This window comes from Piliocolobus tephrosceles, chromosome 1 (assembly GCF_002776525.5).
Source record: "Piliocolobus tephrosceles isolate RC106 chromosome 1, ASM277652v3, whole genome shotgun sequence".
Lineage (NCBI taxonomy): Eukaryota > Metazoa > Chordata > Mammalia > Primates > Cercopithecidae > Piliocolobus > Piliocolobus tephrosceles.
Genome location: NC_045434.1, coordinates 81063788 through 81086523, shown reverse-complemented (window position 1 = coordinate 81086523; position 22736 = coordinate 81063788). Strand labels below are relative to the sequence as shown.

Genomic DNA, 22736 nt, shown 5'->3' with positions numbered 1-22736 from the left:
CTTGAAACATGGTCTCTCTGTACAGGGAGTTTGGCTTAGTGGCTCCCTTGCTTCTGCCAAGGCTAGACCTAGTCCAGGACTAAAGGGACATGCAACCTTTAATCGTTTGGGGACCACACACCCTGTTTAGCTACCCAATTATATCTCAACTAGAGTGAATACCTTTGGATTCTCCCACTGAACAGTCATGTTTTGCCCAAATGCCAGTGCTTAAGATAGCAACATTAAAGCACAAACTAGGACTGAGGATAAATTGCCAGGTTTATTTTACCCTGTAAGAGCTGGCAAATAGCTGAGGAGGTGAACTGCTCTCCCAACTGTATCTTACAATATAGCTCCAAGGAACAGAGTTTGGTTGTGTATTGCTGTCCATTAAATGGTTTGTATCTGGTCTCTCAATTCACAATGTGGTCAGTGCAGAAGGATAGAAGGGTTAATCTGGCACCACGTGGCACACCAAAATGCTCAATTTCACGGACACTGAATGACTACTCCTGCTTCCAACCTGATTGGCATCTTCTACCCAAACCCATTAAAATACATTATCAGGGAGATCCGCCGGGCGCGGTGGCTCAAACCTGTAATCCCTGCACTTTGGGAGGCCGAGACGGGCGGATCACGAGGTCGGCAGATCGAGACCATCCTGGCTAACATGGTGAAACCCCGTCTCTACTAAAAAATACAAAAAAAACTAGCTGGGCGCGGTGGCAGGCGCCTGTAGTCCCAGCTACTCAGGAGGCTGAGGCAGGAGAATGGCGTAAACCCGGGAGGCGGAGCTTGCAGTGAGCTGAGATCCGGCCACTGCACTCCAGCCAGGGCAACAGAGCAAGACTCCGTCTCAAAAAAAAAAAAAAAAAAAAAATTATCAGGGAGATCAAATACAATTGGAAAAACTGCAATACGAAAACCAGACTGGCAACAGCGGGTGGGGATTTTCTGGGTTTGGGGGTGATTATGGAGGTAGTGGCTTTTAAATGAAAGCTCTTGACAAAATATTTCCTTTCTATCAGCAGGAACTACATTGTACCTGGGGAAAATGGCTTATAAGGTTTCACAAATTGTACAAAGAAATATATATATTTTGAAATGCCATTTTCTGTTGACATTCTTGTGAAAAGACTTTTAGCTGGCAGTCTCATAAATCTTTAAACCATATTAAATGAAGTTGCCATAACACAGGCAAAAAGAGTAATTAAATTTTTCTTCTTCTGTCCAGATCAACAGTGTTCTTTGTACTCTAACTTTTCAGCAGACCTGAAGGGCACCTTTCTTTGCTCGCTCATCTCTTCAGTTTGCCCTTTAAAGTGTGTTCTTTATTTCTTTGGCATGCAAAGCTGGGATGGCAGTCCTGTTCCTACATACAAATAACCACCTTCGACATACAGATGATGAAAAACACCTTCAAGTGTTGGCGTTCAGGCTAAAGTTGAGAACTAGAAATCTACAGAAACTCAATTCATGTTTTTTAAATACTTTATATGGTAAAAATACAGCAAAAATAGTTTTTTGTTCAAAGAGGAAAATATATACTGCTATGGTCACGGTTCTAAGGATGATTTAAGAAGTCTCTGGCTCCTCAACTGTGCACTGTAGTGTAGGCTGACTTCAACCACGGCTTCTCCAGCTTCAGTCATTTATCAAAGCTAAGATCATACTGTGGAAAGAAGAAATTAATGTTACTAATGTTTTCACAGGAATTTTCCTCCAGAGCCTGGTTTGTCCAGACTTGCATCCCTAAGGTCCATGAAGGAACAATCATTTGAGTAAAAGACAATCATTCATACCCAAAGGAAAGAATATATCAGGATCTTTCATGTCCAAACTTTTTCACTAAAAAAGAGTGACTGGGGGTGGGGAGTTGGGGGAAGTATAACTTAAAACCTATGTTAGGCTATAGTTTAAACAAACAAACAAACAAACAAAAACCTAGTCAGTTAAAAAAACAAAAACAAAAACAAAAAAACACCTATGTCCAGAAAAAAACCCTCTAAATTCTCTAGCCAGATACATACTGTTCTATGCCAACGCCTGGAACCTCTTCTCCCCATCCCAACACTCCATCAAAGCAGTAACTTCTTACTCAGGTTTTGTGACTGGCTCTAGGGCACCTCGCTGGAGAAGCTGGCCTCTCAGCCCAGGGCAGCTGCACAGCCTCCTTCCACAGCTCTTCTTCCTGCTGCTATGGCTTACATGTTGTCTCTACCACTGGACTGTGAGCAACTCTGAGATGAGAGCAGGGCCCAAGCATCACAACTTTCATGTTCTACTAGCACCTGAGCCTGCAATGACCAAGCTCCAAGCTTTTACTATAGGGATTCTGTGCTGCTCCTTTGTGTCACTTGCAATGCTGTACACAATGTCTGACACACGGCAGCCACCTAATAAATGCTACGCCACTAACACTGACAGTTAACAATAACAAAACCATCCTTTCCTTTGAAATACTGGGATCAGCCTTGCTCTGCTGAAATCAAAATACACAGAAATATCCTTACATCACTAATGGTATAAACAATTGTCCAAATTCAACCATACTAAATGTACTCAATGCACAGTAAAAGTTAATGATAGTAGCTAATATTTTTAAAAGATTTTTGAGAGTTTACTATGGGTCAGCATAAACCTAAGTGTCTCACATGTATTATCTCACTTAGTTCACGTTAAAATGTGATGAGGTAGGTACTATTTTTTTTTTTTTTTTTTGAGACAGAGTCTCGCTTCCAGCTAATTTTTGTATTTTTAGTAGAGACGGGGTTTCACGGTGTTAGCAGGATGGTTTTGATCTCCTGACCTCGTGATCCGCCCGCCTTGGCCTCCCAAAGTTCTGGGATTACAGGCATGAGCCACCGTACCCAGCTTTTTTTTTTTTTTTTTTGGAGATGGAGTCTCGCTCCGTCACCCAGGCTGGAGTACAGTGACATGATCTTGGCTCACTGCAAGCTCCGCCTCCTGGGTTCATGCCATTCTCCTGCCTCAGCCTCCTGAGTAACTGGAGCTACAGGTGCCTGCCACCACTCGTGTCTAATTTTTTTATTTTTTGTAGAGATGGGATTTCACTGTGTTAACCAGGATGGTCTCGATCTCCTGACCTCGTGATCTACCCGCCTCGGCCTCCCAAAGTGCTGGGATTACAGGCGTGAGCCACCGCGCCCGGCCCTGTGATGAGGTAGGTACTATTAATATCATTAATATCCCCCTTTCAGATCAGAAACTGAGGCTCAGAGAGGTTAAGAAACTTGCCCCAGGCCAGGTGTGGTGGCCCAGACCTGTAATCCTAGCATTTTGGGAGGCCAAGGCAGGTGGATCACCTGACCAACATGGTGAAACCCCAGATCTACTAAAGATACAAAAATTAGCTGGACATGGTGGAGTGCACCTATAACCCCAGCTATGCAGGAGGCTGAAGCAGGAGAATCCCTGGAATCCGGGAGGCGGAAGCTGCAGTGAGCTGAGATGGTGCCACTGCACTCCAGCCTGGGGGACAGCGTGAGACTCTGCCTCAAAAGAAAGAAAGAAAAGAAACTTGCCCCAGGCCACAATGTAAGTGATAGAGCCCACATTCCACTAGGCTAGCACCCAATCAAAAAACCAAAAGCATGGATTCCCCTATTCTCTAAAGAAGATGAGCATTTTTTCAAAACTTTAATTGCATTCAACAAGCCCTGAAATGTCAACTAGGTGCAAGGAATTAGGCAAAGTGTGGTAGGTGTTAGATACAAAGACAAGTAGCATAAAATCTCTGCAATCAAAAGCTAATGACTTGGTATGAATAGCAAAACCACTGTTTAAAAACAGCAACCAAAAACCAAGAGAAAAGTGCTACAAGGATACCTTCTGACCCTTTGAACTATATGTAACACCAAAGGGTAAGGTAATAGCAATGTGGCTGAAAATAACAGGCTGATAGGGAAAGGAAAGTAAGGGAAGAGAGAAAAGAAAACAGTACAGCCAGTGAAGTACACACCTGCCCAGGCAAACCAGTTACATGAGTTGCCTATCTTTTATTTAGTTATAAAGAACAATATCTTAAACTGCCCCAAAATTACATCTTAATTTCTCCAGTCCAACTCTCCACTACTTTAAATTCAATGACTAAGAGTTCAGAAATTCATGTACATTTTTAAATCCTAAGACTTTTGAGTCTATGAAGCAAGATACTGCTCTCCAAGCCTAAATTTCCTCCCCAAAGTATCACTACATGGGCTGTACCTACAGCACCGCCCCCAGGGGATGCCTTTTCTAGTTTACTTTCCAACAGCATGAAACCGCAGGGGTGGGCAGGATGAAGAAAGGATAACCTTAGCTAAGCCAATTCCAGCTTGTTTTTGTCTCTTCAGAAACAAATATAAGAGAACATATATGACAGTAAAGATACAAAAGTATTAAAAACAAGAACAGGTGCCTCATTATGTTCTCATCAACTTTTTTTGCTCTTTATTCATCATCTTTGATACTTGGATTAAAAACTAAGCATATTAGTAATGAGGTAGGGTATGAGAACCAGAAACTGATACCAGTGTGCTTTTTCTGATCTAGTTTTTAAAATACAGAAAAGCAAATAAGATGAATGGTGAAAAGAAAACTATCTAAACTCCAATTTTAATCTAATCCACTAATGGGTGGATTTAGCACAGTGATGGGATTTTAGGAAGCCTGCTTTGTCAGGAAGAGGCTAAAATGGTTCTGACTTCTAAACTATTTCAGACAAAATAGCAATTTTTAAAAACTGCTATCTCAGCCAGGCACGGTGGCTCATGTCCTGAAACCCCGTCTCTACTAAAAATACAAAAAAAAAAAAAAAATCAGCCCGGTATGGTGGCACATATCTGTAGTCCCAGCTACTTGGGAGGCTGAGGCAGGAGAATCGCTTGAACCTGGGGGGCAGAGGTTGCAGTGAGCTGAGATTGTGCCACTGCACTCCAGCTGCGTGACACAGTGAGACTCTGTCTCGAAAAACAAAACAAAACAAAACAAAGAAAACAAACAAAAAAATTGCTATCTCTAAGCAGTTTCTAATCAAGAATTTTCTGAGTGGTAGAAGTTTATTTCAACATTAAGTTTTTCCTAATAGTCCTCATGCCTATGTGAAAAATTAAACTCTACCAAGGGGGAAAAATAAAAATGATCTAATTAAAGCTTTGATACAAAGGTTAAGCCTGACTTCTAGCTTTTCAAAGGTTTAATCAAATCATATACACAGGAATTTTGTTTCTCCTTTGCTCTATTCTAGGCATCTATGATGGATAAAGGAAAAAGTGGCATGTTCACCTCTAAAACATACAGGAATAATTTAAAACAGGACTATATAAGGTTTCCAGTGTCTGACAGCCAATCTTTCATATTAATTCTTACTTCCAGTGTGTTATAACTAGAAGACTGATAAAACTTTACCATAGCAGACCATTTAGCATGCTGGAGAATGAGCATCACACCTAAATTACTTATTGCCAAGACAGATCAGCACAATTTGGATAAAAGTTGCTGAGAGCTGCTGCTAGTGGTATGATTCCCCAAAGACCACGAGTGGGATGGTCGCTGAGGCACACACATTAATGCTTATAACAGGCAGTGGAACTCCACAGCTGTATCCTACTAGGGCAGGAAAAAAATATCAAAGACAGTTTTTTTTTTGAGATGGAGTTTCACTCTTGTTGCCTAGGTTGGAGTGCAATGATGCATTCTCGGCTCACCACAACCTTTGCTTCCCAGGTTGAACTGAGTCTCCTGCCTCAGTCTCCCGGGTAGCTGGGATTACAGGCACCCGCCACAACGCCCAGCTAATTTTCTATTTTTAGTAGAGACAGGCTTCTCCATGTTGGTCAGGCTGGTCTCGAACTCCTGACCTCAGGTGATCTGCCCGCCTGGGCCTCCCAAAGTGCTGGGATTACAGGCATGAGCCACCGTGGCCGGTTTTAAGCATATTGATAGCCTCAACAGCTAAGGCATAACTAAGATGCCACAGGGCAGATCTGTAGTTCAGACAGAAAGCTGATTCAATGACATACATAAATAATCTACACAGCCACAAGGAATTTACATAATCCCCAAAAGTTCCACAATGTCAATGCACAATCCTATAGTATAGTAATATCTCACCCTTCAAAAACAAATATGGCATCTAGGAAAATACTAGGATTTTAAACTCACCTATAAAGATACATGAAGAAGCAGAGCAAGTGGAATCCAAGCTTGATCATGGCTTCCTTCATGTGTGACTTCAGCTGCCCTCGATTGTGTATTTCTGTTGGATCAAACACTCCCATATTACCACTCGGCACCATAATGTATCTGATAAATTAAAGGACACACACATTAGAAGGAAAATCAAATCATAGGCATAAGTATTCAAATATAAGTAGTCAATAATAATCGACTTTTAAAAGTGAACCAGTCAGGCCTGGTACTGTGGCTCATGCCTGTAATCCCAGCAATTTGGGAGGCCGAGACAGGTGGATCACTTGAGCTCAGAAGTTCAAGACCAGCCTGGCCAACAGGGTGAAACCCTGCCTCTACTAAAAATACAAAAATTAGCTGGGCATGGTGGTGGGCACCTGAAATCCCAGCTATTGGAGAAGCTGAGGCAGGAGAATCACCTGAACCTGGAAGGCAGAGGTTGCAGTGAGCCAAGATTGCACCATTGAGCCCCAGCCTGGGTGACAGAGCAAAACTCCATCTAAAAAAAAAAAGTGAGCCAATCATAGCAACCTTACATTCATACCACATATGGACAGAGTAGTATGATAATGTCATGGGCTGCCACTTAGTTTCCTTTTGAAAGTTACAATACTGCTAATTTTCTGCCCTCTAAAATAAATACAGTAACATTCCAGATAAAGGTATTTTATGCACTGAAACCCTTTTACTCATCTGTAGAAAACTACCATACCAGTCATATCTACAGCCCTTTTCCATTAGACAAAGGTTAAAGGAGGCTCCAAACCCAAATCAATTTTATTAAGTTCTTAGAAACTTCATTATGGAAATAGGGAAATTAAGGAAGTTAGGTTACTTTGAGAGGATCAATCAGTTTAAGTGTCTGAGCTTCAACATCCAGACTGTGTCATCTGTGTAACAGGTATGTCCTAACCTAGCACTGTCCATGAATTCTTCCTGCTCTCATGTCTAAGCTTTTTCTAGTATAAGCTTAGATATCTCACTTGTCACACAGCTTCTCAATTATCACTTCTTTGAAATGCAAAGGATTCTCTGAGTTCCACAAATCTGAAATTCTCCTTAAAACCCCAATAGCCCAACTATAGCTGAATAGAAGGTATTTTCATTTGAATATCCAGATAACATCTCATCCTTGTCTAATTTCTAGGTTATCTAATAAGAGTGTCACCATTTTCTTGGTGGTCCTTAAAAACTTCCTCTTACCCAACTGGGACTTCTCTCTTCATCTTTCACAGCCAGTCCATCAAACCCTTGTCCAGTCTTTCTTCCTACCACCACTTACTTAGCTGTCTCCTTTTTTTTCCTTTTTAGATTTTTGTTTTATTTTTAATTTTTGTGGGTACATAGTAGGTACATATATTTATGGGTTACATGAGATATTTTGATACAGATATGCAACGTGTAATAATACCATCAGGGTACGGCCAGGCACAGTGGCTCACGCCTGTAATCCCAGCACTTTGGGAGGCCAAGGCGGGAGGATCGCCTGAGGTTGAGAGTTCGAGACCAACCTGACCAACATGGAGAAATCCCATCTCTACTAAAAATACAAAATTAGCCAGGCATGGTGGCGCATGCCTGTAATCCCAGCTACTCAGGAGACTGAGGCAGGAGAATTGCTTGAACCCGGAAGGCAGAGGTTGCAATAAGCCAAGATTGCAGCATCACACTCCAGCATGGGCAACAAGAGCAAAACTCCGTCTCAAAAAAAAAAAAAAACAATCACATTAGGGTAAATGGGGTATCCATTACCTCAAGCATTTATCCTTTGTGTTACAGACAATCCAATTATACTTTTTTCAGTTTATTATTATTATTATTTTTAGACATAATCTCACTCTATTGCCCAGGCTGGAGTGCAGTGGCACGATCTCGGCTCACCGCAACCTCCTCCTCCTGGATTCAAGCAACTCTCCTGCCTCAGCCTCCTGAGTAGCTGGGATTACAGGTGCCCAACACCACCACACCTAATTTTTGTATTTTTAGTAGAGATGGAGTCTCCCCATGTTGGCCAAGATGGTCCTGAACTTCTGACCTCAGGTGATCCTCCCACCTCGGCCTCCCAAAGTGCTGGGATTACAGGAGTGAGCCACTGCGCTCACCTCTAAAACACACAGGAATAATTTAAAATAGGACTATATAAGGTTTCCAGTGTCTGATAGCCAATCTTTCATATTAATTCTTACTTGCAGTGTGTTATAACTAGAAGACTGATAAAACTTTACCATAACAGACCATTTAGCATGCTGGAGAATGAGCATCACACCTAAATTACGTATTGCCAAGACAGATCAGCACAATTTGGATAAAAGTTGCTGAGAGCTGCTGCTAGTGGTATGATTCCCCAAAGACCACGAGTGGGATGGTCGCTGAGGCACACACATTAATGCTTATATAACAGGCAGTGGAACTCCACAGCTGTATACTGTGGCAGTATACTAGGGCAGGAAAAAAATATCAAAGACAGTTTTTATTTTTTTTTATATCCATCAAAAAAAAAAAAAAAAAGACACACACAATAAGAAGTGTTGGCAAGGATATAGAGAAAATGGAAACCCCAATACACAGTTTTTGGGAATGTCAAATAGTGCAGCTGTGGCTGGGCACAGTGGCTCACGCCTGTAATCCCAACACTTTGGGTGGTTGAGGTGGGAGGATCGCTTGAGCCCAGGAGGTTGAGGCTGTAGTAAGCCAAGATCACGCCACTGCACTCCAGCCTGGGCAATAGAGTAAGACTTTGTCTCAAAAAAAAAAAAAAAAAAAAAGTGCAGCTGCTTCTGAAAACACTCAGGCAGTTCTTCAAAAGGGTAAATATAGAGTTACTATATGACTCAAGTGATTCCACTTCCTAGGTATTTTGCCTCTTTGTCCTGTGGACTACTGTACTTTATCTCCAACAGCATAAAGTACAGTGGTCTGAAAATAGCAAATAATCAATCTGTTGATTTTTTAAACCTTATTAAATAGGAGGTAAACTTGTGACCAGCAGACAGCCAACCTGTCACTGCAGTTACCAGGGCAATAAATATACATGATCTTTGTCTTTATAATTATATCAAAAAAAGAATCTTCAGTGGGTTTTTTTTGTTTGTTTGTTTGTTTTTTTGAGACTGGATCTCACTCTGTTGCCCAGGCTGGAGTGCAGTGGTGCAATCTCGGCTCACTGCAACCTCCGCCTCCCAGGTTCAAGCAGTTCTCCTGCCGTGGCCCCCCAAGTAGCTGGGACTACAAGCACATGCCACCACACCCAGCTAATTTTTGTATTTTTAGTAGAGATGCGGTTTCGCCATGTTAGCCAGGCTGGTCTCGAACTCCTGACCTCAAGTGATCCACCCACCTCAGGCTCTTAAAGTGCTGGGATTATAGGCGTGGGCCACCATGCCCGGCCTAAAAAAAGAATCTTTGGACTTGACTTCATAGAGCCTTTTACCACTATCTACAAAGAAGCCATGCCAAAGCTGGCTCTTCTAGCAGGTTTTCATTTCTAGTAGAGATGACTGACAGTATGGTCTGATATAACATTAAGATACACATTCTCAAAGGTTCAAGTTCCCATTCTCACTCCCAAAGTTATGTTTCACTTAGTGAAACTACAGGGAGACTTAGCTGTGCTAAAAGTCTGCCTGGGACTAGCCCTCAGCAGAAGTGCAAGTAATCTGTGTTCCCAGCTCAGAGCTCACTTGAGGGCGTTGGTCTATGGAACTGATCATGGGAGAGTACTATTAAGCTTGAAAGAGGCCAGGCGCAGTGGTATGCACCTGTAGTCCCAACTACTCAGGAGGCTGAGGTGGGAAGATCGCTTCAGCCCAGGAGTTCAAGGCTGTAGTGCACTATATCACGCCTGTGAACAGCCATTGCATTCCAGCCTGAGCAACACAGCAAGACTTCATCTCTTAAAAAAAAAAAAAAAAAAAAAAATTCAGAACCCATGTTCAGTATATTAAAAAAAGAAAAAGAAAACAAAAAATTCTACCCCAGGATACCCACCCTCTATAAAAGAGACACAGATACTTTAAAGCTTTTCCCTCACTCAGATTCTAGTTTCATGACCTTTAGAAAATCATTCCCCCATATCCACTCCTTCCCTCATCTCTACTGCTGCCATTATCTTTTCATATGCATCCCCTCTTCCTCCAAACCCTACTTTATTTTTTCCTACGTTCTTTTTTTTTTTTTTTTTTTTTTTGAGACGGAGTCTCGCTCTGTCGCCCAGGCTGGAGTGCAGTGGCCGGATCTCAGCTCACTGCAAGCTCCGCCTCCCGGGTTTACACCATTCTCCTGCCTCAGCCTCCCGAGTAGGTGGGACTACAGGCGCCTGCCACCTCGCCCGGCTAGTTTTTTGTATTTTTTAGTAGAGACGGGGTTTCACCGTGTTAGCCAGGATGGTCTCGATCTCCTGACCTCGTGATCCGCCTGTCTCGGCCTCCCAAAGTGCTGGGATTACAGGCTTGAGCCACCGCGCCCGGCCTCCTATGTTCTTTTTATTCTAACTGCACTTTACAACATCATACTTAAAAATCAGCCAATGAATGGTTCTGTCCCAAAAAACTAGACATAAATAAAAATAAATAAAACCTAAAAATGTAGTAAAGCAGCAACCCACTAATATAACAATTGCAGGCTTGTCAAGATTATCCCAGCGGTCTTCACAAAAAGTATGCTACGTGTAACAGCCCAACTATAAAATTATATAGTCAGGGTTTCCACTGAGCTCACTTTGAACAAACTTCCTAAATTTATTAAGTCAAAAATTTTGATTAGTTACCTAATTTGCAGCTTTTTCTTTTCTTTTTTTTTTTTTTTTTTTTTGAGACGGAGTCTTGCTCTGTCACCCAGGCTGGTTGCAGTGGCGTGATCTCAGCTCACTTCAAGCTCCGCCTCCCGGGTTCATGCTATTCTCCTGCCTCAACATCCCAAGTAGCTGGGACTACAGGGGCACGCCACCACACCCAGTTAATTTTTTTTTTGTATTTTTAGTAGAGATGGGGTTTCACCATGTTTGCCAGGATGGTCTCAATCTCCTGACCTCGTGATCTGCCCGCCTCAGCCTCCCAAAGTGGTGGGATTACAGGCGTGAGCCACTGCGCCCAGCCCTAATTTGTAGCGTTTAAATGTACTTCCAGCCCAGCACTGTGACTCACGCCTGTAATCCCAGCACTTTGGGAGGCCGAGGTGGGAGGATCACTTGAAGTCAGGCGTTTGAGACCAGCCTGACCAACACAGTGAAACCCTGACTACTAAAAATACAAAAATTAGCCAGGCATTGTGGCAGGCACCTGAATCCTAGCTACTCAGGAGGCTGAGGCAGGAGAATGGCTTGAACCTGGGAGGCAGAGGTTGTAGTGAGCTGAAATCAAGCCACTGCACTCCAGCCTGGGTGACAGAGTGAGACTCCATCTCCAACAACAACAACAAAAAAGCTATTAAATACCTTTTTATGGGACACACCTATAAATAATCTCAGCACTTTGGGAAGCTGAAGCAGGAGGATCACTTAGGTCAGGAGTTTAAGACCAGCCTGGCCAACATGGTTAAACCCTGTCTCTAGTAAAAATACAAAAATTAGCCAGGCCTGGTGGTGTACACCTGTAGTCCCAGCTATTCGGGAGGCTGAAGTAGGAGAATCGCTTGAACTGAGGAGGCAGAAATTGCAGTGAGCTGAGATCACGCCACTGCACTCCAGCCTGGGTAATAGAGTAAGATCCTGTCTTGAAAAAAAAAAAAAACATCTTTTTAAAAATTTTTTTTTTTTTTTTTTTGGATGGAGTCTCGCTCTGCCGCCCGGGCTGGAGTGCAGTGGCCGGATCTCAGCTCACTGCAAGCTCTGCCTCCCGGGTTCATGCCATTCTCCTGCCTCAGCCTCCGGAGTAGCTGGGACTACAGGCGACCGCCAACACGCCCGGCTAGTTTTTTTTTGTATTTTTTAGTAGAGACGGGGTTTCACCGTGTTAGCCAGGATGGTCTCGATCTCCTGACATCGTGATCCGCCCATCTCGGCCTCCCAAAGTGCTGGGATTACAGGCTTGAGCCACCGCGCCCGGCCTTTAAAAATTTTTTTAACTGCCTTGACACCAAACTAAAACTGTACTCACCGATATATATTCCAAGTGGCAACAGGTAAGTTGAGAAGGAAGATGAACCAGTGCAATGAAATGAGCATTAATACAGTGACAATGGTATGGCCAATCAATTCTGGAATTACCCACTGCAATAGAAGAACACGGTATTACATCTCACTGCTATGTCCTTCCTGACTATACAATGTTATTTGAAACTAAATCAATGAAGATACAGAGAATTTACAAGCTACTATTTCAAGATTATTTTTAGACTCACATGTCCCAGATTTGCATACTGCTATAACTTTGTATCCCATGCAAATACATCAAGGCACAGCTTAAAAATAAAGCACTTAAATTTCAATTACTTTTTATCCTAAGCAAAGGCTTAGGTTCATTCATTAAGCAGGTTTGAATGAGAACTAGAGAAAAAGTAGAGTATTGTTTACTTCCCATTCTAATATCTATGCCAAAGCCCCTAGCTCTAATTTGGAATGGTTGATATCCATACACATGTTGCCTTTCAAGTCAGAAGAGCAACCTTAAACATTTTCCAATCTCCAGAATCTCAAGGAAACCATTTCATATTCAGAGAAAAAGAAAAAAAAAAAAAAAACGTAAAAGCTTACAATTAGAGCTCAAAGTTGACCAAATACGATAATGAACCAGCATGCCAGAATCCTGGCCTATTGGCTTTACAGAGCTCCATGCCCTTCCCTATACTCTTTGTTGACTTGTAATGTTCTAGTTCTCATGCATCAACAACTTTTGTGGCAGAGTTCTCAATTCACCAACAGCCTTCCTTTCCTATGAGTACAGATTTTTAATTAAAGTTAACTTCTTTCAGTGGAAGTTAACACTTAATGAAAGAAACTAGCATGCCTCACTTTCAGAAATGAGGAAAATAAAACTCAGAGTGGTTAGGTAAATTGCCTAAGGTTACACAGCTAAACAGTGGCAGAGCAATATAGTATAAGCCCAGGCACAATGACCTCAGACCTCTTGCATTTAGATTTTGGATAATTTTTTGGTAAATAAAAAATATTTGGTAAATAAAGGTAATATTTGGTAAAAAAAAAAAAAAAAAAAATTGGTAAATAAAGAAGTAGAGATTTTTCTGGGCCATAAACCTAATTTGCAATCAACTTGGTTATATATGTATACACATATAGATATACACACACACACACACACACACACATATATATATATATATATTTTTGAGACGGAGTCTCACTCTGTCGCCAGGCTGGAGTGCAGCAGCATGATCTCAGCTCACTGAAACCTCCGTCTCCCAGGTTCAAGCGATTCTCCTGCCTCAGCCCCAGTAGCTGGGACTACAGGAGCCCGCCACTATGCCAGCTAATTTTTTTATTTTTTAGTAGAGACAGGGTTTCACCATGTTGGCCAAGACGGTCTCAATCTCTCGACCTCGTTATCCACCTGCCTCAGCCTCCCAAAATGCTGGGATTACAGGCGTGAGCCACTGCATCCGGCTGGCTATACTTTTTAAAATGCTATTACATATTGGAAAGTTCTAGTTGATTGCATAATTCTTACAAGTATGAGCTACAAAGTCAAACAAACCTGGAATGGAACTCACGCTATGTCCTATTTATTAGCTGTGCAATCTTTGGAAAAGTTACCCTCTCTAAGCCACAATGTTTTCATCTGTAAAATACACATAATACCTACCTCACAAAGTTGTTGTAGAGAGTTAGATGAAATAACATGTAAGCCACATGCAAAGTAGGCACTCAATAAAATGTCAGCTGATGTTATACTAATACTCTCTGATCCATATCAGATCCCTAAAGCTATAGCCTTCAGTCTCTGGATTTCTGACTGTAAACTGCAATCATCTTTGTTTTACACAGACACAGACCTGAAACATGTTTTTTTTTTTCTCTCTTGTTTTATTTTTGTAGAGAGGAAGTCTCCCTGTGTTACCAGAGCTGGTCTCGAACCCCTGGGCTCAAGTGATTCTCCCTCCTTGGCCTCCCAAAGTACTGGGGACAGGTGTCAGCCACTGCACCTGGCATGAAATATGTTTCAGGAAGCAAGACTTAACCTTATCATGCTTGGTTTACTGACTTTCAACCAAGTCCTCTGTTTTTTGTCTCTTCCCTCCTTAATGATATGCCCTTCCCTGAATTTGTTCTCAGCACATTGGCACTAGACTCATATCCTCCAAGAAGGAGCTTGGAGGATTTTTCTCTAAAGTAAATGACTCAAAAAACACCTACCAAAACACCACCATTTCAGCTACCCCAACAAAAGTCCAGGTAGATAACAATTACCCGACAGGGAAGCGTACCAGTCAACAAATCTAGACCATCTAAAGAGCTTTCAATGAGCATTTTAGTGCTTTATCCTTAAATATGAATAGGCAGTCCTGTATCAGAAATTTGAAGAAAGTCTCCAAAATGAAAGACAGAGTGGGGGAAAAAAAGAAAGGAAAAGAACTTGATGGAAACAGATACAACATAAGAAGCAGAATAAAATTTCAAAAATACTATAATCACCCAGTCATGGTAGTGCACATCTGCAGTCCCAGCTACTTGGAACACTAAGGCGGGAGGATCGCTTGAGCCTAGAAATTCAAGGCTGCAATGAAATATGATTATGCCACTGTACTTCAGCCTGAATGAGAGAAAAAGACCCTATCTTTAATAAAAAAAAATAGAAAAATACTATAATCAGGATTCTCAGAAAGCTAGGAGTCAAACATGAACCAAGAGAATAAAAACCTCTTAAAAATCATTATTTTAGCATAAATGCTACATTTGTTAGAAAATTCAGAAGGCTGGTTGCAGTGGCTCATGCCTGTAATCCCAGCACTTTGGGAGGCCAAGGAGAGCGGATCACCTGAGGTCAGGAGTTCAAGACCAGCCTGGCCAACATGGCGAGACTTTGTCTCTATTAAAAGTACAAAAATTAGCCGGCACGGTGGCACACCCCTGTAATCCCAGCTACTTGGGAGGCTGACGCACGAGAATCGTTTGAACCCAGGAGATGCAGGTGGCAGTGAGCCAAGATAGCGCCACTGCACTCCAGCCTAGACAACAAGAGTGAAACTCCATCTCAAAAAAAAAAGGAAAAAAGAAAATTCAGAAGAAAAAGCAAGGGAAATAAAAACAGCAAAAAAAAAAAATCAAAGGGAAAAAACTAAGTAAAAGGAAAAATTGGCAGATCAATCCAGATCAACTGTCTAGTTGATCTGGAAGTTGTAGGAAGAGAAGGAGGTAAAAAAGATGGGGAAAAAATATTAAAGAACGAATACAAGAAAATTTCCCATATTGAAAGAGCCTATCAGATGTCCAAAACAAATGAGAAAGGCCTTTTAAAAAGTACACAGAGGGCCGGGCACAGTGGCTCATGCCTGTAATCCCTGTAAGCACTTTGGGCAGATTACAAGGTCAGAAGATCAAGACCATCCTGGCTAACATGGTGAAACCCCGTCTCTACTAAAAATACAAAAACAAAATTAGCCAGGCATGGTGGTAGGCACCTGTAGTCCCAGCTACTTGGGAGGCTGAGGCAGGAGAATGGTGTGAACCGGGGAGGCAGAGCTTGCAGTGAGCCGAGATCATGTCACTGCAATCCTGCAATCCAGCCTGGGCGACAGAGCGAGACTCCATCTCAAAAAGAAAAAACAAAACCTGGGCGCCGGGGCTCATGCCTGTAATCCCAGCACTTTGGGAGGCTGAGGCGGGTGGATCACCAGGTCAGGAGATGGAGACCATCCTGGCTAATGCAGTTAAACCCCGTCTCTACTAAAAATACAAAACATTAGCCGGGCATGGTGGTGGGCGTCTGTAGTCGCGGCTATTCGGGAGGCTGAGGCAGGAGAATGGCGTGAACCCGGGAGGCGGAGCTTGCAGTGAGCCGAGATCACACCACTGCACTCCAGCCTGGGCAACAGAGCAAGACTCCGTCTCAAAAAAATAAAAAAAAGTATAGAGAATTTTTACAGTACAGCACTGTAAAATTTCAAAACACCAAGGATAAAGAAAAGATTCTAAAACTTCCCCAGAGGACAGGAAAAGAGAGAGACAGAGAGAGAGAGACAATGAATCATATTAAAAAGATAAGAAATTCTTTGGGAGGCCAAGGCAGGCGGATCATGAGATCAGGAGATCGAGACCATCCTGGCTAACACAGTGAAATGCCATCTCCACTAAAAAATACAAAAAAAAATAGCCGGGCGTGGTGGCGGGTGCCTGTAGTCCCAGTTACTCAGGAGACTGAGGCAGGAGAATGGCGTGAACCTGGGAAATGCAGCTTGCAGTGAGCCGAGATGGCGCCACTACACTCCAGTCTGGGCAACAGAGCCAGACTCCATCTCAAAAAAAAAAAAAAAAGGCATGATACTTCCCAACTTGAACAACACTGGAAGTCGGAAGACCACCAAAGGGTGTCTTTAAATTTCTGAAAGAAAAATCTTTTCCAACCTAGAACCCTGTACTCTGACAACTATGAATCAAGTGAAAAGATAAGACATTTTCAAACATGGAAGGCCTCAAAATTTAATTGCCATTTACCTTATCTCAAGAAGCTACATGAGGCTGAGTACAGTGGCTCACACCTGTAATCCTAACACTTTGGGAGGCCAAAGAGGGCAGATCGCTTGAGCCCAGGAATTTCAGACCAGCCTGGGCAACACAGTGAAACTTCATCTCTACAAAAACATTTTAAAAATTAGCCAGGTATGATGGCACACACCTGTAGAACCCAGCTATGTGGGAAGCTGAGGTGGAAGGAGATTTCTTGAGCCTGGGAGGTCAAGGCTGCAGTGAGCCATGATCATATCACTGCATTCCAGCCTGGGCAACAGAGTGAGACTCTGCCTCAAACAATCAAACAAAATTGATGAAAATTTTTAAAATATGGAGCTTAGGCCAGGCATGGTGGCTGACACCTGTAATCCCAGCACTTTGCCAAGACAGCAGGATTGCTTAAGGCCAGAAGTTCAAAACCAGTCTAGGTCACATAGCAAGACCCAGTCTACAAAAAAATTTAAAAATTAGCCAGGTGGCTGGGCACACTGGCTCACGCCTATAATCCTAACACTTTGGGAGGCTGAGGCAGGCAAATCACTTGAGGTTAGGAGTTTGAAACCTGCCTGGCCAATATGGTGAAACCCCATCTCTACAAAAAATACAAAAAAAAATTAGCCAGGTGTGGCGGCAGGTGCCTGTAATCCCAGCTACTTGGGAAGGCTGAGGCAGGAGAAGTACTTGAACCTGGGAGGCAGAGGTTGCAGTGAGGCAAGATCACACCACTGTACTCTGGCCTGGGTGACACAGCAAGACTCCGTCTCAAAAAAAAAAATTAGCCAGGCGTGGTGGCGTGCACTATAGTCCCAGCTACTCAGGAGGCTGAGGCAGATCACTTGAGCCTAGGAATTCAAGAACAGCCTGATCATCACTGCAAGAAACCCTGTCTCTCAAAAAATAAATACAGTCATACATTAAAATATATATATATTTTCTCAGTAAACTACACAAGAAAGGTCTTCTTTCATTCAACCAAAGACAGACCTGAGCTTTTTACCATGAGTGGGAGGAGGGAGTTCTGACACAGAAGACAAAAAAAATTACCCTCATAACCAACATTTCCCTACTCTGAGTAAAGATGTTATCCATGTAAACGAGACAAGCAACATGTAAAGAAACAAAATTTCAAGTCAGATCTTCTAGCATAATTTCATGATCTAAAATATTGTAAAACACAGCAGTTCCATCAAGTTTCCAATGAATAAGAGACAACAAGTACTCTAAAATCAAAAATACATCTATTATCTATAATAATCTTAAATATGGAAAATGATCTGGCTTCAATGCCAAAAAATGAGCAAAGAAATGTCTTACCTTGTTTAATTTCGAGCAACATGATCTAGCATTAATGTAATCACATTCTAAATCAGACAATGTAATTATCTGATGATCAAGATAAGGAATTATTATATTTCTTTTATAATAACTAAGTAAGTTTCAGAAAGCAATCACAGTTACAAGGCAGAATTAAATTTGACTTGGAAAAAAATGAATTGTTTCCTAAAGTGTGCTCATTAGACAACTCAATTTTCCCATTCATGTTCCTTCAACAAATTATTTTACAAAATAATCCCATTTTGCTCAAATCTAATCTGACCCAACCAGAACATTTAGTTTGAGTTCCTCAAAGGTAAAACAATGGCTAAAAAAAAAAAAAGGAAAATATCCCAGCACTGTGGGAAGCTGAGGCATCGCCTGAAGCAGGAGTTCAAGATCAGCATAGGCAACACAGCAAGCCTCCATCTCTGTCGCCCAGGCTGTAGTGCAGTGGCATAATTCCAACGCACTGCAACCTCCGCCTCCTGAGTTCCAGCAATTCTTGTGCCTCAGCCTCCCAAGTAGCTGGAATTATAGGTGCACGCCATCACACCCAGCTAATTTTTTGTCTTTTGGGTAGACACGGGGTTTCACCATGTTAGCCAGGCTGGTCTCGAACTTCTGGCTTCAGGTGACTCACTGGCCTCACCCCCATTTCTAGAAAAAAAATTTTTTTTTTTTTAATTAGCCGGGCAAGAGCACCTGTAATGCTAGCTATTAGTAGCAGTAGTGCTAAGGCGAGGCAGCAAAATGCCGAGAGCCCAGGATTCACGTTACACTGCACTATAATCACACCAGTGCGCTCCAGTGTGAGCAGCAGATTTGGCGGGCGCCTGTAGTCCCAGCTACTTGGGAGGCTGAGGCAGGAGAATCGCTTGAACAGGAGGCAGAGATAGCAGTAAGCCAAGACTGCGCCACTCCACTCCAGCCCGGGTGACACAGTGAGGCTCTGTCTCAAAAATAAACATAAAAATAAAATAAATAAAATAAAGTCAAATTCATCACTTTCTCCACAAATTGATTTTCCTCCAATTTGTTTTATTTCTGTTACTGACACAAGTATCATCTGCCCAGGATCAAAATATGGAAAGCTAACTCTGCCTTCTGTTTCATGTATCATAATCAATCATTTGTAGGTCCTAGCAATCATTTCTTCCAAATACTACAGCACTCTATTTGAAATCCAGACGACCCTATCCCCTGTTGGTTTATCTTCCAATCTTTCTTGTTTCCAACCCACTCTGCAAATTCATCTTCCTAATAAACAACCGAAAATAAAAATTTTCAATGGCTGTCTATTGCCTGCAGGATAAAAGTGAAAGACTTCCCTCCCACCCTTAACATTCAGGCTCTCCAAAATCTGATGTAATCCTGCCTTTCCAACTTAGCCTTCTACTGCCACCAAAATCAACCATGTGCTCCAGATGGTCTATTTGTTAACCATCGCCCAGAAATCCACGAACATACCTGTCTCTGCACCTTTGCTCTTGCCAGTGTATGATGTGGAATACTCACCTCTATCCCTTTCTGTAGATTTTGTCCACAGTTCAAAGTCCAAGAAAACTCTTATATCCTACATGAAGTCTACCCTGACCATTTTCCACCTCCTATCCCTAATACTAAGTTAGTGCAACTATCCTAAAATACAGAATATGCTGAACTTCATCAAAACACGCCCGAATGTACTTTAATGTAATGTCTAAGTCAAACGTTCCACCTACCATTTCTCTACATGCATAAATTGGTGTAAACTAGGGCTATTTCAAATTATCAAGCCTGGTTTTCCAAACTGCAAAAAGAAAAAACCCAGTTTCATTTCTGAATGTAAGCTCTAGTTCAGGGGTGTCCAATCTTTTGGCTCCCCTGGGCCACACCTGAAGAAGAATTGACTTGGGCCACATATAAAATACAGTAACACTAATGATAGCTGATGAGCTTAAAAAAAAAAAAAAAAAAAAAAATTCACCAAAAAAGAATCACAATGTTTTAAGAAAGTTTACAAATTTGTGTTGGGCCACATTCAAAGCTGTCCTGGGCCACATGCAGCCCATGCCGGGCCGTGGATTGGACAAGTTTGCTCTAGTTCCTTATATCACAAAAGGGGCGGCCGGGCGCGGTGGCTCAAGCCTGTAATCCCAGCACTTTGGGAGGCCGAGACGGGCGGATCACGAGGTCAGGAGATGGAGACCATCCTGGCTAACACGGTGAAACCCCGTCTCTACTAAAAAATACAAAAAGCTAGCCAGGCGAGGTGGCTGGTGCCTGTAGTCCCAGCTACTCGGGAGGCTGAGGCAGGAGAATGGCGTAAACCCGGCAGACGGAGCTTGCAGTGAGCTGAGATCCGGCCACTGCACTCCAGCCCCGGCGACAGAGCGAGACTCCGTCTCAAAAAAAACAAAGGGGGGGGGGGGCATAGAGGTCATCAAAACTTAGGCAAGTGATGCTGCCCTTTCAATCAGCTCCGCAAACCTAATAAAACTCAGAAATCTTGTCGTTAGAAATCATCAAGTAAAAACTGCTGCTCAGTTGGGGAGGGTGGGGACACAAAGGCAGAGCAATATTTACTGAACATTAGCTATGGGGCAGGCACTATGCTAGGGTGCTCAGCACCATTCTCATTGTGCATCAGTTTTAAAGTTTTAAAGATCAGAAAACTGAGGCTTAGGGAAATAATGTGCACAGCAAAGAACTGGCTGAGCGGGAAACCTGATTTCCAAATTTTGTCCCCTTCCACTACAACAGGCTGCCAGTCCACAATGAAGTATGAAGCTGCACTGAACATATACTCTGTAGAACTACTCTAAAGCCCGCATGCTCTAGCAAATGGTTTAATCCGATCAGAAACGGGTACATGTGATTTTCAAGAAAGGAAGCTGAAATGCCAAGTTCCTCATACGTTTTTTCTATCTTATATTTAATTACTTAAAATTGGATTGTGCATTACAACATTGGGCAACAACTAAGCCTAGATGCTTTGTCAAGAGCTGGGAAGAGTTGTAGCCGACATGGCTACCGCAGTGCTAAATTCAACAACCATTTATTGCTCTGGAAAATACAGTTTGAATATTGCAACGTGAACAGCTACAGAAAATACTTGTTTTAACATGGATCGATAGAAAAATTTAAAAGCTGAGAAACGACTGGGAGGTGTTTCAGCAATAACAGTAGGTGTAGTTATTGAATTTACAGATCTGCAACCACCGGGGACAACCAAAATAATCACTTTGTAGATAGTTGTTAAAATAACTCCTTTCCAACACTCACTACAAAACGGCACAGTGAAGGAAGCAACTTTGCTCATTTGGCGAATGAGTCAACTCCTGGATGTGCAAGGTCCCTGCAAGTACCAACACCCGCCAGAACAAAGGGGCGGGTGCCGGGGGTGTTGCCGGGGGAACAGGAGGAGGCAAATCGCCCGCACTCGTCCTGGCACCCGACTGTCGCAAGCGACCCCCTTAGGACCCCCAGTACCCGAAGAGCACGGCAAGGGGCCTCTCCCATAAAAACGGCGACCCTTCTCTCCCGAGGGCGGATGTGGCTCAGGAAGGGCTGGTCCGGGCGCCGCGGGCACGAGCTGAAAGCAGGCGCGCAGGCCGAGCCGGGGTGCGCCCGGAGAGGCCCACGCGGACCCGGGTGAGGGGCGGCCGGCAGCCCAGGCAGGGCAAGTGGGTGCAGGGCAGCAGGGGCCGTTGGGTAGGGCAGCCGGCCTCTCCTCCTCGCCCCGGGGCCCGCGCCACCGCCCCGGCCAGGCCAGCTCCCAAGAAGCGCACGCCCGTCGCCGAACGCCTCCCTCATCCCACACACCTGCCTGGGTGCCCAACTGGCCTACCCTCAGCCCTGTCCCCCGGCAAGGCTTCCGCCCGCCTCAGGCAAGGATACGAAGTAGACCGAGAGGAAGATGAGCGCGCAACAATCGAGGAGAGAAAAGACGAACACCACCGCCTCCATCCTCCTCCTCCGTCGCCGCCGCTCCTTCTGTCAAACCCGCTCGGATGCCCAGACTCGCCCCTGATAGGCCCGTGCCCCGGCTGGCTGAGGCGTGTGGTCCGCGAACCCCAGCGCGGCATGCCGGGAGTTGTAGGCCATATTAAAAAAAAAAAAAAAAAAAAAAAAAAAAAAAAAAAAAAAAAAAAAAAACTTTACGGCGCTAATTCTGACACATGCTGGGAATTGTAGTTCATTAGTACAAGTCCATATCAAAGAGGTGACAGGGCCTCTGTCATAAATCCGATTATTTCCAGAAATAGTGACAAGCAATTAGTCGACAAGTTTTTTTTTTTTTTTTTTTTTTTTGTATTTTTTTTAGTAGAGAGGGGGTTTCACTGTGTTAGCCAGGATGGTCTTGATCTCCTGACCTCCTGATCCGCCCGTCTCGGCCTCCCAAAGTGCTGGGATTACAGGCTTGAGCCACCGCGCCCGGCCCAGTCAACAAGTATTTACTCAACCCTTTTCTTTTAAAGAGCTGGGGTCTTGCTCTGCCATCCAGGCTGGAGTGCAGCAGCATGATAGAGCTCACTACAACCTTGAATTCCTGGGCTCGAGCAATCCTCCCACCTCAGCCTCCCGACATGCCCGGCTAATTTTATTTTATTATTTCTTATTTTATTTTATTTTTTGAGACAGGGTC

The 22736-nt window shown here is 43.2% G+C and overlaps 1 protein-coding gene across 3 annotated transcripts; it reads right to left on the bottom strand.

The window, feature by feature from the left end:
- Positions 1-1455: 1455 nt before the first annotated feature.
- CNIH4 (cornichon family AMPA receptor auxiliary protein 4) lies at positions 1456-22165 on the bottom strand. 3 transcript variants are annotated; one of them, XM_023203657.1, is made up of 5 exons: positions 21989-22165; positions 18107-18175; positions 12267-12379; positions 6148-6288; positions 1456-1654 (listed from the first exon to the last, which is right to left on the bottom strand). In XM_023203657.1, the coding sequence occupies exons 1-5, from the start codon at positions 22055-22057 to the stop codon at positions 1627-1629; spliced, it is 420 nt and encodes a 139-aa protein (XP_023059425.1). In that variant the 5' UTR covers positions 22058-22165; the 3' UTR covers positions 1456-1626. The 3 variants fall into 3 exon arrangements, with proteins under 3 accessions (XP_023059425.1, XP_023059426.1, XP_023059428.1); XM_023203658.1 differs by lacking the exon at positions 18107-18175 and having other exon boundaries at positions 21939-22085; XM_023203660.1 differs by lacking the exon at positions 1456-1654 and having other exon boundaries at positions 6148-6241; positions 21989-22151.
- Positions 22166-22736: the final 571 nt, after the last annotated feature.